At 40.9% G+C, this 16127-nt stretch overlaps 1 protein-coding gene across 1 annotated transcript in view; it reads left to right on the top strand.

Moving 5' to 3' along the window:
• The window catches only part of ptprn2 (protein tyrosine phosphatase receptor type N2), a 123332-nt gene that overhangs the window by 91901 nt on the left and 15304 nt on the right, over positions 1-16127 (top strand). Inside the window, exons 12-15 of the mRNA XM_069159531.1 lie at positions 4289-4504; positions 6785-6988; positions 11775-11922; positions 13476-13549. Of these exons, the coding sequence (XP_069015632.1) occupies positions 4289-4504; positions 6785-6988; positions 11775-11922; positions 13476-13549 (642 nt within the window). The remainder of the gene's footprint in view (positions 1-4288; positions 4505-6784; positions 6989-11774; positions 11923-13475; positions 13550-16127) is intronic.

Below are 16127 nucleotides of genomic sequence, written 5' to 3'. Positions count from 1 at the left end.
GGACTCCTGAGCTGCTGAATATAAGGAGGGGCTCAGCCTTAACTAAATGATCGCAAAAAACCCAACCCCACCACCTCCCCATCTCTTTTCATTGGCACAGAGGCGCTGAAAGGACTCAGTAGTGGGGCTTCTGCACATTCTTCCGAGGCTCGGAAAATCAGGCGGGCATATCCCACATTCTTCTCCCTTTTCTTATTCTCTCCGACTCTCCCTTTTTTTTTTTTTTTTCTTTTTTTTTTTTTTTTTTTTTCTTTTTCTTCATCTACGTGTTGAAGCCGCGCTCTTTTGTTGGCGCTGGGGGACGCATGGGACCCTCGCAGGGGAACTTTTGGAGAAGCGGACTGAGTGGGCGGCCGGGACTCACAAACGCTTCTTGGAGCTGCGGCGGGCGTCAGTGGTTATCCGTGCTCTCTGGAATACAAGACACAGCATCCTCCGTTTACCGCGAAATGCGCGCTCTGCCCCGCGACACGGATTTGGGTAATTATCTACCGGCTTGCAACGTGTGTCCGTACTGTTTTGTGCAGTAGTCAGTGTGCCAAGTTTTAATTCGTCAAATGCGTAAAAAGGCATCAGAAAGGATCGGCCTTCAAAACTTGTGAACAATCGTGGCCTGACGTTGAAAGCTGTTTTTTTTTGTTTGTTTGTTTGTTTGTTTCTGAATGAAAAAGCGAGTTGCTGAATATCTTAGGAGCACTGCAGGTTTCATGGTCTGATTTTATTTAGTCCTTTCTGTGCAATAGTTTGATGGAGATCGAATCTCCAAAAAGCTGATGGGATAAAATATGATCGAGCATCGGAAACATTATGCATTCTAAGTGCGGTAAATATAAATGTGAGATAATCGAACAATTCCCGGTAAAACTGGGTCTGGAGTCCGGTGCTTTACTGTGAGCACATCTGGCTGCAGGGGACAAAGTTTGTGTGCAGGTTCATCCTCTTTGGTGCCCGGCAGCAGCTCCAACTCTAAAACCTTAAGAGATGAAAGCTGCTAATCCGCTCTGTGATTGTATACATTATTCTATTTTAATCGTGTGATTAAATTAAAAAATATAAAATATTGTTTAACCTCTATTCTATTCTTTTCTGGGTTGTTGTTGTTTTTTTTCGAAAAAAAAAATCTAGTTTTTAGGACTGACTGAACAAACATTATAATTGTATGGGTAGTTGCCCATATTACGTTTCTTTAATTATTAATTTTTCATAATTGATAATTATTTTGAAGAGGGTTTTTTTTACGTTTGTAAATATGTCCAAAAAAAATAGGCCTATTGCATTTGCAAAATTTGTACAACTTCATAGAGCACTTGGGTTTGCCAGAAAAATGCAGGAAAATTTACCAGCAGAGCTAAATTGTGTGATCTTCTTTTGTTAATTGCAGATTCTAACTCGGATTTTATTTCATGAAGACTGCATTTAATGTAGCTGTTTTTATACCTTCCAAATATGTAATAGTAGCTGCAACTTTGAAAAAAAAAAAAAAAAAGCATTGATTTAAAATTGTTGAGGTTTGGGTGTTGTGTGTTTGTGAGGATTTTCCTCTTGCACTTCTTAAAGGTTTTGTGATTTTGAGTGAATGGAATAGGCATCCGCCCTGACAACACCTCTCTGCCTGACCTTCCCCGTTATAATTTGAATAATCTAGAGCACCGAAATCCATCTGCCCCTTGTCTCTTCTCAGATTGGCTAATTCACCAGACAGGGGCAATATGAATAGAAGAGAGAGGCAGAAGGAGAAAGTCTGTTGGAGGCAGAGCAACCAGTTTGGATGTTACACACATGAGACATGAATAGTAGGATTGAGTCAATAAAATGTTTTTTTTTTTTTTTAAACTTGGAAAAAAAACATTTCTACAGAGGAAAAAAATCTCATACTTTATTCCTTCATAGTTCATCAAGGATCACCTTTAAAATTTTTTTTATCATTTTTAAGTTCTAGTTCTAGTTTAAGAAAATGTCTCATTCATTGAAGTTTTAATTTTAATTTGTTGACATTTATTCATTTAAAACCTGTATTCAGTTAGTTATTCATTTAGTTAAACATAAATTCTTGAAATACATCAATCAAATAAGACTCCATTTATGGTCAAATGTAAAAAAAAATTATTGCAAAAATAGATAAATAAATGAAAATTGAAAAAAAAGCTCAGGGACAAAACACTTGAGGCCCATGAAGATAATTCTTCCTCTCACACCTCCTCTCCTCCCTGTTCCTCCTCTTTTTCTTTCTTTCTGTCTCCTTTCAACACGATTACCGCCTTCAACCGCTTTTTTATGATTGCATTGCATTTCAAGCCTGCTTGCCTCCACAGAGGAAATGCTTTTTATTCATTCTGAGGTGTTTACCTGAATACTTTTTAAGAGTAGCCACAGATTGTAAAGGGCCATGTCATTAATGAACTTGAAAATATGTGTTGTTGTTTTTTTTTTTAATGAAAATAAAGAAAGGATTGGGTCCTTCGGTGCTTGAAATAGGTTGAGGCAGATTGCAACCAATATGCACTTTGGTTTCGTTTGGAGTCTTGCTGGGTCTATGGTGCTAAATATGTAGAATACTAAGAGAGATTTTCAGCTTCTACGTATTCTTTTTTTTTTGTTTTGTTTTTTTGTACCATGTGATTATGGCAGATGCTGCTCAAGAAGACAAGTACCCAGCAAATAAAAATTGTGCTCCTTTTCCAAATGTTGCTGCTGCCTATATATTCATTTGATCACTGAGCAGCACAGATGAGTCACTGGATGGAGGCCATTTCTCCCCTCCGTGTACGAGCCTCTTCAAACCTCTCAGTTGTTGTCTAACCTCTTAATGCTTGATTGGAGCTACATGCTCGAGCCACTGCAATTGCAATCAGCAGCAACCGACTTCAGGCCCAACACAGTAATCGTAAAGACCCGGGCAGCCACACAACCGCTAAAACATTGGCTATTACGAGCCACAAGGTCAAACCACATTGTTACTGGTCCGAGGTGAAGTGTCTTGTTTTGAAAATGGTATAACAAGATGTAGCCATCCTTCAGCCGGCCCATTAGACCCCTCAGGCTAAATGTCAGAGCTCTGCCACCCCCCCTACCCCCCCCCAGTGTAGATTTGATTCCCTCCACCCATCAATCTTTCAATATTGCATGCCGACAATTAGGAGCCTGCTGATGTATTTGTGCACTGTTATTGATATTGCCCTTTTGCAGATGTATAGCTATTGGCATTTGGGCAGCTGGTAAAATTAGATCAGAATCGGTGGAGAACTGGCTTTTAGAGAAACCTCATGTTTTTATGTCAATCGTGGAGGACAGCGAGGGTGATTTATGTGAAGTAAATTGTAATATGCGAATTGTACCCCTCTGTTTGTGAGACCTAAAAGTAAAAACCACCTCTACAGGATGCCTATATTTAATGCAATCAGCAAAGAACATCGTATTAATAGCTACATTTTAGGTATCTTTAATTACCCCTCCCAAGTAATGCTCCCAATTTTCACTGTTATGCTTTCAAAATATGATGTATCAGTGAGACCTACAGGGAATTTATCATTGCAGTAAATGGCCACAAGTGGACCAATTATCAACACGAAGGCCGGTTCTTTAACCCACACTGATAAGAATCTCTTCGACGATATTACAGCACATTAAAAGCAGGTCTGCTGCAGCGAGACAAATATAACTTCCTGTTTGCATTAACATGCAGTGTGGGTGTGAATATGTGAAAAGGCTTTTGATGTGGTGCATGTATGAAGGTCCGGTCTGGGCCGCCTGTGTCTCCCCCATGTCCTGGTAGCCATTAGCTGTGCAGCTTGGGCCAGGGCCTAATCCAGCCAAAACTCAGGACCAGAGGAGCTAATTAAGCTCAAGCTTTTAGTATCCCAACCTCCTGTAGCTGCACAGTGCCAGCCCACCCCATGCCAGCACTAAATGGGGTTGTAAATATCTATAGTGGGACTCAGTGTGGAGACAGCACCGGACAGGGGCTGGTAATAGGGGTTGACTGAGCCTGAATGCATATTATAAGGCCGGTGTCAGCGCTGTCTAACGAGTGGGGCCGGTTAGACAGTGATGGTGGGTGGAAGGAAAGAGTGGGAGCGAAAGTGGAGGTAGGTGAGGAAGCACTAGCACTGTCGTGTCCGTATGTTTTTTACTGGAAAATCAACACAAGCCTTCAGGTGAAAATTGATGCAGTCTTGATGTGGCGGTTTGCTGTAAATCCAAAATGACTGCATCAATCTGGAAGAAGACAGAGTGGCATCCTTTACCGCTCTGACAGTGTGTTCTCTCTATGTTTGTGTGCGTCCTCCAGAGGGGCAGCCTGACCCAGATCCCCGTGGTGAAGGAGACCAGGGTGGAGTCGGGCCAGTTCCTGCTGCTCTCCGTCCTCTGCATGCTCTTCATCCTGGTGGCGCTTTCAGTGTCCGCCACTTTCTTCTGCGTGCGCCAGCGCTCACACCTGCGCATGAAGGAGAAGCTTGCCAGCCTGGGGACTGACACCAGCACTGATGCCACCGCAACCTATCAGGTTAGACCAGCCTCCTCGCTATGAGCCAATCAGGGGGCGGGACACTTAGCCTGCTCTCTGCCATTGGAGAAAAACACACTCTGTTCGGATACGGTCGATTATCCAATTGGTTTGTGAAAGTGTGTTTGTTCATGTGTGTATATGCTTGAAGGATTATCTTACACTTGCTCGTGATGGGTTTTTTTTTTTAGCTGCAGTGATTTTTTTTTTTTTGGGGGGGGGGGGTAAAATTAATTGTGCAGAGCAATAGTTTTGTGTACATTTACATAAATCTTAAGCTTTTAAATTCTTGAATTTTTTTACTTTTCGCGCCAGTAGATATTTGCAGCATCCAATTATTTGATGCTCACCCTTTCAGGAGAAGTGTGTGTGTGTGTGTGTGTGTGTGTGTGTGTGTGTGTGTGTGTGTGTGTGTGTGTGTGTGTGTGTATACACCTGTGTGTGAGACAGGGAGCAGGCCGCCACTGTGACCTATTCCCTCTGTTCCTCCAGGGCAACGGGCAGCCTGAGCTGTATTGATTTTCAGCGCTGGGGCTCAGCTGTGCCCAGCGTGGCACTCAGAACACATTTATCTGCATGTCGCGTTAACATTTTCAATATTTAATCAGGTTTTCACAGGGCTGCTCTGAGAGGCTGGAGGTGTTACAACGATGGCCACAGAGAAGATATCATATAGAAATAAAACAGGGAAAATAAGCTCAAATATACATTTAAATGTTTAATTATCTCCTTCTGACATACACACATGTCCATTACCATTTGCATTGTTTAAATATGATAAATACCAGTTTCATTATGTCGTGCTCCAGTGCAAATTTTAGATTATATACGGCACCTGTTCTTACTCAATACGTTATGAGGATTGGGCTAACTCCTCTGTCGACATTCATGTGGGTGTGTCCGCCATGCTCGACAGAGAGAGTTGTGTGGGGAGAGTCTTATTGTTAGATTTCAGCACAGACTGTAGACTTTGTCTCCTCTTGGCATGTTTTCATTCTTATTATCACTCTGAAAGACGGGGGTAACATGGAAGCTGTAATCCCTCGACCTGTGCTCCTCGCTGGGCTCCGTGTGTCTCTCCTCTGGCCCTCTCCGGCTCTAACTGCATCCCCCTGCCTTCTTCTGGGACCATTTCTGAGCTGCGCTACAGCACAGCGCTTTGCAGAGATGTTGAGAAGTAGGATGACTTATGAGGTGGACCTGGATAGTGCCCCGAGGCCGAGGCCCAGGGCACCACTTCATGGCTCTAATCATTAAAGTCTGACGGCGGAAAGGCTGATCCAAGACCAGGGCTTAGAGGGGCCTGTGCTCCAGGGGGAAATATCACTATGATTCATCATGAGATAGCCTGTGCTTTCACAAGGTGTTTTCTCTCGCCTGCCCTGCCCTCCCTGTTATTAATTGAGTATGGAGATGAATTCTGCCTCCCAAAATCAAACATGATTGCGATTACGTATGATGAATTTAACATGGAAATATCAAGTGAGACCACAACATATGGAGGGAAGCAGACACAATGTGTAAGACTGCACAAATCTAACAATAGTTTTATTTTTTGTTTTTTTCACTTTTCCATTATTTCTGATTTTGTATACTTGATAATGCCTTGTCCTCAAATTTCTTATGTCCTGTCCCTGCACTGAGGCATGATGGGAGAAAAGCTGAGTCATGAGCAGAAGTGTAATCTTCCTGGCAGTTGGAGATATCAATCAAAACAGGAAATTATACTTTGCAGTTGTGTCTATCTTTTCAAAAGAGGTCCTTCTTTTAAAATAATGCAGGTTTCCCTTCATAGGTTTTGACTTTACAGTATGAATTTGTGCTGATTTTGTGTAGGATTTTCATGTGAGGTTCTTTTTTTTTTTTTTTCCATCAGCTGAAAGATCTGTTGTTAAACAATGAAGACAGTCATTGTGTGGCAGCAAGGTGTGACATACTGAATTTATTCTGTAAGTCGTGTAGGGTTCCTCAACCATGTACATATATTTGACATAATTAGTATAAGCTCCATAATCCACGAGGATAAGCCATTAATCTACAGACAAGTGAGGACAGATCAAGTCAGCCGAGATACAGGATTTTACAAGGTGCATTTACAGAATTCAGCCCCTAACAGCGAGGATAAGCACATGGAATACATAAAACTATTGTTATGATGCATGAAAGGAAGATAAACACATTAAACCTTGCAAGGAGTCTGGTGTGAGAGGGAAAAAAAAAAAAAATACAGATTTCTTGATTATCCACTTCTTCACCATCATCATCTCCTCTAATCCCCAGGAGCTGTGTCGCCAGCGTATGGCGATCCGAACGTCGGAGCGCGTGGAGCGGCCGGAGACCCTGCGCCACTCCCGGCTCAACAGCGTGTCGTCTCAGTTCAGCGATGGCCCCGCAGCCAGTCCGTCGACTCGCAGCAGCACCTCCTCCTGGTGCGAGGAGCCAGTCCCATCCAACATGGACATCTCCACTGGTCACATGATACTGGTAAGAAAGTGATGAAGATGTATGTTAGTAGGGGAAGTGTACGAGGATGTTGGTTGAGATGTGGTTGCTTGTCAGGCCCTCAGAGAGCATTTGTGGTTCTTAGCATCTGATTGTTTTGACCAAACGACCACAGCATCTCATCATGTCTCATGATGATGCATTTAACCTGACAGGGTGAGTTCAGTCTCGTCTGAGGAACTGCTATTCATCAGAGCTACATTAAATCAGCTTTGTGCACAAGATCACAGACCTACATCAGAGATTCACAACCTGTGGTACCTCTGCTCCTCCCAGCAAAATGTGGACTGTGGAGCTGCTAAATTGATTTGAATAAATAGAAAGTAGGGTTTGATTTAAAAAAAAAAAACTAGATCCACAAATCCAGTCAGTTGTAATGTCCATGTGTTGCAGCTGAAAGTATGAGAAAAGATGAGTTGAAACAGCTGCGAGTAATGAATGAAAGGTGGGAATTGTTGGTTAAAAGTAATGCTTAAATGGCTGAAACAGTTAGCTACTTTAAAGTAGCAGGATGGTTGAAATCCTTAATAGCAATAGAAAAACAGTGACAGCCGGTGATGGATAAATGGTTGAAACTTCTTCTACTCCATTTTGTGATTGTTTTGTATATAATTCATAGATTTAAACAACTGGTAGTTTAAAATCAGTTCAAGTGAACACTTTTGGGGACATAATGTCGATGTTGGGGTGCTTGATCTCATCTTTAAGGGCCTGTAGGGACAGAAAACGTTGAGTCTCGCTGCTTTCTTCAGATATTTAGTGAGTTTACATTGTAGTGTGTGCTGGAAACCAGCGACTTTATTTCTCTCCGTTTGGCTGCGCCTCCTTTTCATCCCTCTCTCACCTCATTCCCTTCAGAATCCTGTTATCTTTGTTGTTGTTGTTTTTTTCATCACTCTTCCCGCTGTTTTCTCCCTCCTGTTTTATCTTGGCTCTGTTGTCTTCATTTTTCTTTTTCTCCTCCAACTTTTACAGCTTCTACTGTGTCATTTTCTCTCTTTATCATTCTGTCCTGCTTCTTTCTTCTCTGTCATTTTCATCTTTTACCCCCTCCGTCTCGCTTTTACTGCGGCAGCAAAATAAAGCAGACATTGTTTTGCGTGATGAGAGCAGCACAAAAGTGAAATATCATTACCTATCTGATTGTCATTTGAATGTTTTAGAAATGTTGTTGGTTTTGTGTTTTTTCTCCTTCTTTTTTTTTAGTTTTTATTGAAAAAGCTTTTGGTTGCCAACACTTCCACAAACAGACAATGGATTGTTTCAATTTTGCACAACTTTCGCTTCATTCATTTGAAACAAGCTTGATAAAAGAGATGGATAGATGCCTTGCAGAGTTTCCATTAATGGAGAGAGCATTCATCACACTGCATGTCTAGCTTTTATATTGGGAGGCTATAATGAATGAGAGTGAATCTGAGTAATGCCTTGTATTGGTGGTAATAGATGGGTTTTGTTGCACTCGTCAAGGCTTGTTTGTGAAGCCCCTTTTGAAAACATTGACAATAGAAAAGCATTTAGCCCTGCAAATAACAAAAGATCCACCGTGAATCATTTCTAGAAGCTGTTATTATTAGGCCTAGTTTCTTCACAGCAGCAATGCCAGGCATTAACAATGCAGAAAGGTAAAACACACTGGGACCTTTACTTCTCTTTCATGCCGTGATTGACATGGAGATGTCCTATAGGGCCGCTTCTTTAAAATTCCACCACCATCTCGCATGAAACCATGTGTGAGATTGCCTTGTTATCACTGATCTCAGACCTATATTTTCCCATCTCTGCTCTCTTCTCCTCTCATCTCCCCTCTCCCGCTCTTTGGAGCTCACACTGTGTGGAGAAGGATGATGAATACCCAGCTTTCCAAAGCACACATGCTGGGGGTCCTTTTTTTTTTTTTTTTTGAGGCCCGATCACCTCACACTCGCACAACCAACTACTATGCTACTAGGAGAGTTCGGTGCCGTCAGGAAAAATGAACTACGATGTTGTGACCCACTGTGCGGCCCACCTTAAGACTGATAAAGTCTTGCATAACGACTTCCAACTTCAAAAATGAAATTGGATGCCTCTGTGTGCTGAGTCATCTGCTGTGTTTTTTCAGAGCTTTGACACGTCTCTTGTGTTTCCATATTCTCTCTTTTTCCTTTTTCAGCTGCAGTACAACTTGCACGTTTTATCTACTGAATGATTTAAAATGTGGCTGTGCTTCTGCAAGTCTTTTCAGCACCATGGACAGCACTTTACTTTTGTTTTTCCCTCTCAAAAGCTGCACAAAATCTCTGTCAACGTTTCCTGCAGAAACAGGGTCAAAATGTTGATACAGTTGCTGTTGTTGTTGTGTTCCCTTGGCTTAATCACCTCTCCCTTGAAAAAAGAAAATCAATAATTAGGTAGCTTGAGGCTCTTTATCATTATGTTGAGTAGCTCTTGTTGATTTATTTATTTTTTTAAATGATGACTATTTTGCTTAACAGGAAAATAGACTCAGGCAAAGGAAAAAATAGCCACTGACTCGTACAACACCTTCTTCCTTCAGTGACTTGTACTCACAATTTGAAATATAGTTTGTGACCAAAAAACATAACATAAAATAAAATAAAAACTGCTTCCCATTTAAGACAACACTATGTGTTCTTTTCATTTAGCTATTATAAGTCACACAAATCGTAGTGCACATTAATACCCTTTTCTTGTCTCGCAGCTGTTTATCATATCATAAAGCTTCCCGCACAAACTGTTAGCAGTATTGTTGGTTTTAATTTGACAGCGGAGCTTGACAGTAATGTGTTACCTGTTGTGTCTGGCTCCCCTGGTTGTCCCTTCATCCTGATTTCACCCAGCACCCTCTGCTGCCGAGGAGACTGCTTAGGAAGGATTAGACATTGTTTCCCTGACACCCAGGCCTCCCATCCCAACCCTCTGATTGGCAGACATAATCCCCCCATTCACTAAACCTTCGTTACCCTGTCTCTGGAATACACCATGGTCCACTGCCTCCCCCTAGAAGCGGGAGGGCTTGATAAGGGCCTGCTGGCTGCATTGCATTAAGCTGCGAAAATATGAATTTGGAATACAATCGATTCAGGGCATCGTTTGAATAGAATGGGATGCAATTCAGAGTGGAAATATCAAGTACATGGAGATGTAATATTGGTAGGGGAGGTGGGATGCTGTCAGGCTGGCAAGCAGAGAGTACTTGTACAGGGTGACAAGAGCATAGTGGTGACAGGCTCTGTCAAGTGGCCATAATGGCATGCTGTCATTTTCCTGGGAAGACAGCACTGTGTTTGTGTAGGCAATGCACAACTCCACACATGCAAATATAAGTGTTGCCTGCTATTAGAATTGACATTAATTTTTTTTTTTACATAATTGAATTTTCGGCATGCACAACATTAAAGGTTGAAGGATGGTTCAAAGTATAATAGTGCAAATCTAAAGTAATATTTCAGAAATATCCCTTTATGCCATTAATGGGTTCAGATAGAGCACATTGTGCCTTCATGTTCACTCATTATGCAGCTCTATTAATCACAACAGTTTTTGGGTTTTTTTCTCTTCTCTGTTTGGCTTTTAAGACTTGAGTCGTACCTTTGCTTCGGTATCTAACAATAAACTTTGATTTCCTTTGTCTGCAGGATTTGTAACGTTGTTATAAGTCAGCTAATAGCCTTTGCATGCATGCAGAGGAAATCTGAATTCATGAGCCAGGGTAATTGCCTATTATGTGTTGGACAAGCTTAATTGTGATTATCATCTCGGTAGGAATTGTATATATCCTGCAAAGACTTGGATTTCCCTTTTTGGACAGACAGGAGTGAATAACTCGGATGTAACAATGGAGTGTCACCTCTCTGCTCAGCCTACCTATACTGCTTTTAATATGGGGATAAAAACCCAGCACATCTGGGTATCACTTTCATTGTATTAGCCAGCTGATCCCTGACATCAGTTTATGAGTCTGTAATCTTCTGTCTCACACAATAGCGGACTAAACCATTTAACCCCGTCGGGAGGGGAGCCATGATACAGGAGAGAAAGCGAAACACGGCGCTACGCTAAAAAAGACTCGTCTTGCCAGCCACAGCCTCTAAGCTCCCTAAGACTTGCCCTGGTTTGGGAGAATACACACACAGGCCTTTACCCCTCCCCCTTCTCTTTTTCCATCTTTGTCTCTCTAGCGGATTCAATTTTGTCTTCTCCAAGCGACGGCTTAAATGCAGACAATCTTATCAGTGGCTGTGCAAGCAGTGAGGGACGTGATTGAAACACCCCTGAAGTATTTCCAATGCAAACAAACCTTTCAGGAGTCTTAATTGTGTGTGCATTTTTTTGTTTCCTCTCGGTCACACGCACAAACACACAAAGACGCCAGCATTAGCGCACTTTCCCCACCTAGATCTTCAGCAGCCTCCTTCTCGCCCAGTTGTACGGCGGCGGAGGACAATAATACTACATGACAGCTGATCGTAGCTTGAATGGAGAGATGCTGTTGTTTAGGGTTTAGTGGTTTGCTCTGGTTAATTTATTGATTGGAAAATATTATAAGAAAAATAACAACAAGCTGTTAGCAGACACCGCTGGTTTGGCGAAGGGGAATTGTTGCAGTTTATTGTTTCATTAATCCCAAATTGCTGCAAAAACAAAACACATTTCGTTTTGCAGCCATGTTTTGAGATATTTTCTGGTTTTTTTGGGGTTTTTTTGCACGGTTCTGGCTTGTCGTTTGAAATGGTGGCTGAGGTGGTGTCTGTTTTCCCTCCAGTCATACATGGAGGACCACTTGAAGAACAAGAACCGTCTGGAGCGTGAGTGGGAGGCACTGTGCTCCTACCAGGCGGAGCCCAGCGCCTGCAGTGTAGGCCAAGGCGAGCAGAACTCCAAGAAGAACCGTTCTGATGCTGTGGTCGTATGTGAGTCCACTCAGCTGTCCGTTTCTTTCTTCTTCTTTTTTTTTTTCCACCATTTACTAAACTGGAGCTCTGCAGGGCAGTTCATGTCGCTCCATCACTGTTGTATTTGATGTGTTTTTGAACAGATGCTCCAAAAGAGGAACATAAACCCAGATGGGTAAACATGCCAAAACAACAGTCGAAAATAAGTTTCCGAAATGAACAAAATAATCACTGTTAGTATTCGAGCCAAAAAGTATTTCTTAAGCTCTTTTATTTTGAAACACAGTAAAGGTCACACTCTAGTGAGACATTTCTCCCTTGCTTCGAGATTTCTCTTGGATGTTGTTGGATAACTGTGTGTCACATAAGCAATGTTTGTAAAATACCTGTTCTGGACTGAAACATCCACTGCCTGGAAGACAAGACTATATCAGTTTAAAGTAACAATGGCGGCTATGTACTCTATCCAAGTTTGCTTTCAGTGAAATTATGTTTGCCAGCCTTATTACTTATCCCTCCATTTGAGCTGAACAGTTTGAATGCACAAACATTTAAACATAAAACTAACTGCTGTGTTGCATGTCCTTCAATGTTTACCCATAAAAGTCTACCAAATCATCCAACTGTAATCCACATTGTAATTACATTTATTCATATATACTTACTTATTTCTGCACTTTAAAACTACTTTTACCCTGCAGTGTAAAACAATGCAAGTTCCTTATCCCTTTTCCGTTTTGTGCATATTTAGGACCCTTTTGTAGGGTTTTTGTTTTAAAATAAATCAGCTGCAAGCGTTTAAAAAAAAAAAGTCAGCAGAGATGGAGTTTACAAACGCATTAGCTCACACCAGTTAGATACAGCTGATAAAATCAGCTAACGAAAGTCATCTTTTCGCTAAATTAAATCCACACTCTTTGGCTAGAAATGAGAATTGTTTTGTTTCCTTTTGTGTGATATGTAGACCCATGGTTTCAGGCATAGCAACAGTCATCATAGGTATCACATGATTCCAGAACCAATCAGCTTTCAGCTGCCTTTTGAATTGGAATCTGATGGCATTAGTTTTGCTTGTCAGTCAAATCTGACCACACCCACACACTCCTGATGAGCTTTTTTTTTTTTTTTTATCATTAAACTCATAAATAAAACATTTGATTTCACCTTGTTACTTGTGAATATATGAAAAGATTTGAAGTCGGGTTTTCCAGGGCTTTAACTTTAAGCAGATACACTTAAGAAGACGACTGACCTGAGTTCAAGTCCTTCAGAGGCAGATTAAATTAATCTTGCAACCTTTTCACTTGTTTCAGAAAAAGAGGATTTTAAAAATCACAACTTGCAACCTTCTTCTTTAAATAGCTTATTATTATTTCACGAAGAACATCGCTTAGTGAAGGTGAAGCAATTCAGGACTTGTGTGTGTGCGTGTGTCTATGATGAAAGTCTGGTGAAATTGCACTCCCTGCAGCCATTTGAGTTTCATATTCCTCTGCTTAAAATTCTGTTGTTATTGCAGGGAGGAAAAACAGTGGAAATATGTACAGATGAATTATGCATCTCCTTTACAGATGATCATTCCAGGATCACCTTGAAAGCGGAGAATAACCACGGAAACTCGGATTACATCAATGCCAGCCCAATAGTGAGTATTGTTTATTGATTATGGCTCCATGTTTTAGCTAACATCCGTTGTCTCTGATGCCTGTTTTTGCACCTGTTGTGGTTGGATTTTACTTCGAGATAAAAGTAGTTTCAAAGGACCTGTCATCGATCCAAGCGCATTGATCTTTTTTTTTTTTTTAAACTTTGTTCTCCATGCTGGGAGCCTCAGTGGATTTGGTGTCTTGTTGAATCACATTGCTACTTTTACTGCTTTCAAAATGGCCGCTCCCTTGAGATACGCCTTTTTTTTCATCTGCATTAAAAAGAATTATACATTTCCTTTGACTAAATAGATGTATCCATCCACACTAATCCAGAAAGACCTCTGTGTTGGAGAGGACTAAGGTTATTATTTTTTTTTTTTTTTTTTTTTTTTCCGTATTTCTCGCCCAAACATTGCCAATCATGATTTCCCCTGAGGCTGTTGAAAAGGGATTCCATCAAAGGGAACAGGAAACTATGCATTTCAAATACAGTGCCAAAATTTCTGAGGAGATAGATGGGTGTGTGGGGGGAGGAGGGGCAGGGCACACACAGCTGCACTAAAAGCCTATTACTCTTCACAAACAAACAATGGAGACTTTTAGATGCTCTATTTATTCCTCCATTTTCTCTAATGGCATATTCATAGAAGTTTTTTTTAGTTTATTCAAATAGTGCTGTAGTGCGAAATTTGCCATTTTATAGAATAATATTATAATAAAGTTAATCGATCATGGAATGAAGTTAGCAATAGAAAAAGCTCGTAGAGAAAAGTTATACATGACTATTTTGGTGTGGTTTAAAAAAAAAAAAAAAAAAAAGAAACACAAGCGGATGTTGAAGATGGGTGAAGTAATGGCAGATGCAGTGGTGTGTGGATGAAAGGACAGTAATTACACCACAAAAGGGACCCCTGGCTGAGCCCAGCAAAACTGTGATAATTATGTCCATCAATGCGACTTCTTCCTCCTCATTAGCTGCGGGGGCAGTGGCCTACGAGTAAATAATCTGTGGCTCCTTTCTGGGAATCCGGGGTCAGAGATGCAAAGAGAGAGGGTGATCCGAGCTCCCTGCAAAAGCACAGGGTGACATACACACAGGAGAAGGCTCGGATAATGGTAAATGCTCGACCACAAATGATGCAAATGCTCCCAGATGTACAGCATCATTAGTGTGAGGAATGGTTCGAAGGAATGTGCAGTGACACAAAATGTGGTGAAAGCCTGGTCGTCTTTGTCCTATTTGGCCTTTTTTCTTTCTTTTTTTTTTTTTCTTTTTCTTTTTTTCTTTTTTTTTAAACAAAGCCTCCGTGGCTTTTTTGTCCATTCCCAACCTGTTCTCTGTGCTTTTGTTTTCAAACTATCTGGGATGAGCTCAAGCCAGCGATTAGCTTCGAAGCGCTCTGTCTTTTATAAACACAGGATCAAGACACGGCAAAAAGGTGTTGAAAGTTGAGACGATTCTCCGGGAACAGGTATTTGCGTGAGCTATTTTCGTAAATCTATTTTACTCTAAACCAAAGAGCTCTTCTTTGCATTTTTTTGTTGTTGTCGTTGTTGTTGTAGTCTATCTTCTTCCCACAATGGGAAGAAGAGCACAGCTGAAATGCAGGACTACTCTTTCATGTTTGCGCTTTAGTATTCATGCAGGGATGTCAGCACACAGCTACAGCATGTCTGTGTCCTTGAGATTGGCTAAACGGAGTGGAAGCGCTAGCATTCGGCATCACCCTTTCATTTTTGTGGGGGGGGGGGATTTCTTTTCTTTTCCTTTCTTTTCTTTTTTTTTAACCAAACCACATGAGGAATTTCAACCAGGAAGGATGAAGGCAAAATTGAACAACACGGTTCTGGCTAATTGAAGTATAACACTGGGTAATGAACACATTTCCTTCATTTATGTTTCCTTTTCTGAAAGTTCCTCAGAATGGAGATACATTTTCAAATTTTAGCCAGTCCTCATGTTGGTGAGGATTTCCTCTCACTCGTGCTTCACTTCTGCCCCCCGATGATCATTTTGTTTCATGTACAATAACCCAGAATTAATATTGACATCCCGCCTGACGTCTTATAGATGCCCTGCTAGATTCAGATACTGCGACTATAAATTAGGAATAAACATCACATCTGAACCTACGGAGATCTGCTTCATTAAACCTTCCAAAAAAAAAATCTACAAAATAAAAGCATTTATACAACTAAGAATGATTTTTCACAACAAGTGTCCCATTAAATAGAACAGTTCAATAACTAAGGCAACAGTTACATCCCTGTAGATTAAAATAAAATAAAAAAACACAATATGACACTTTTAATCCACTAAATTGAAAATGAATTACAAACAGACTTAAGATAAATACAAATAAAATTGATATTTATTGAAAATTTTCAACTAAAGTTGTACGTTTGGTTTTAACAGCCTGTCAAAGCATTAAGAATTAATCCCGTTGTTCAGGATATGAAACATGAAGAGAAGAAAGTGTTATGGTAATATTTAAGCCATGAAGACATGCTCCATAATTATTTTTCCCTTTAAGGGTGAGTGTCGAGCCCATGAGTGAGACAAATGAGTCTCCA

The sequence above is a fragment of the Embiotoca jacksoni genome, unplaced genomic scaffold (genome assembly GCF_022577435.1).
Source record: "Embiotoca jacksoni isolate LCO1_2020_lvr unplaced genomic scaffold, fEmbJac1.0.p SCAF_25, whole genome shotgun sequence".
In the NCBI taxonomy this organism is placed as follows: Eukaryota; Metazoa; Chordata; class Actinopteri; family Embiotocidae; genus Embiotoca; species Embiotoca jacksoni.
This window is presented reverse-complemented; position numbering and strand designations above follow the sequence as displayed.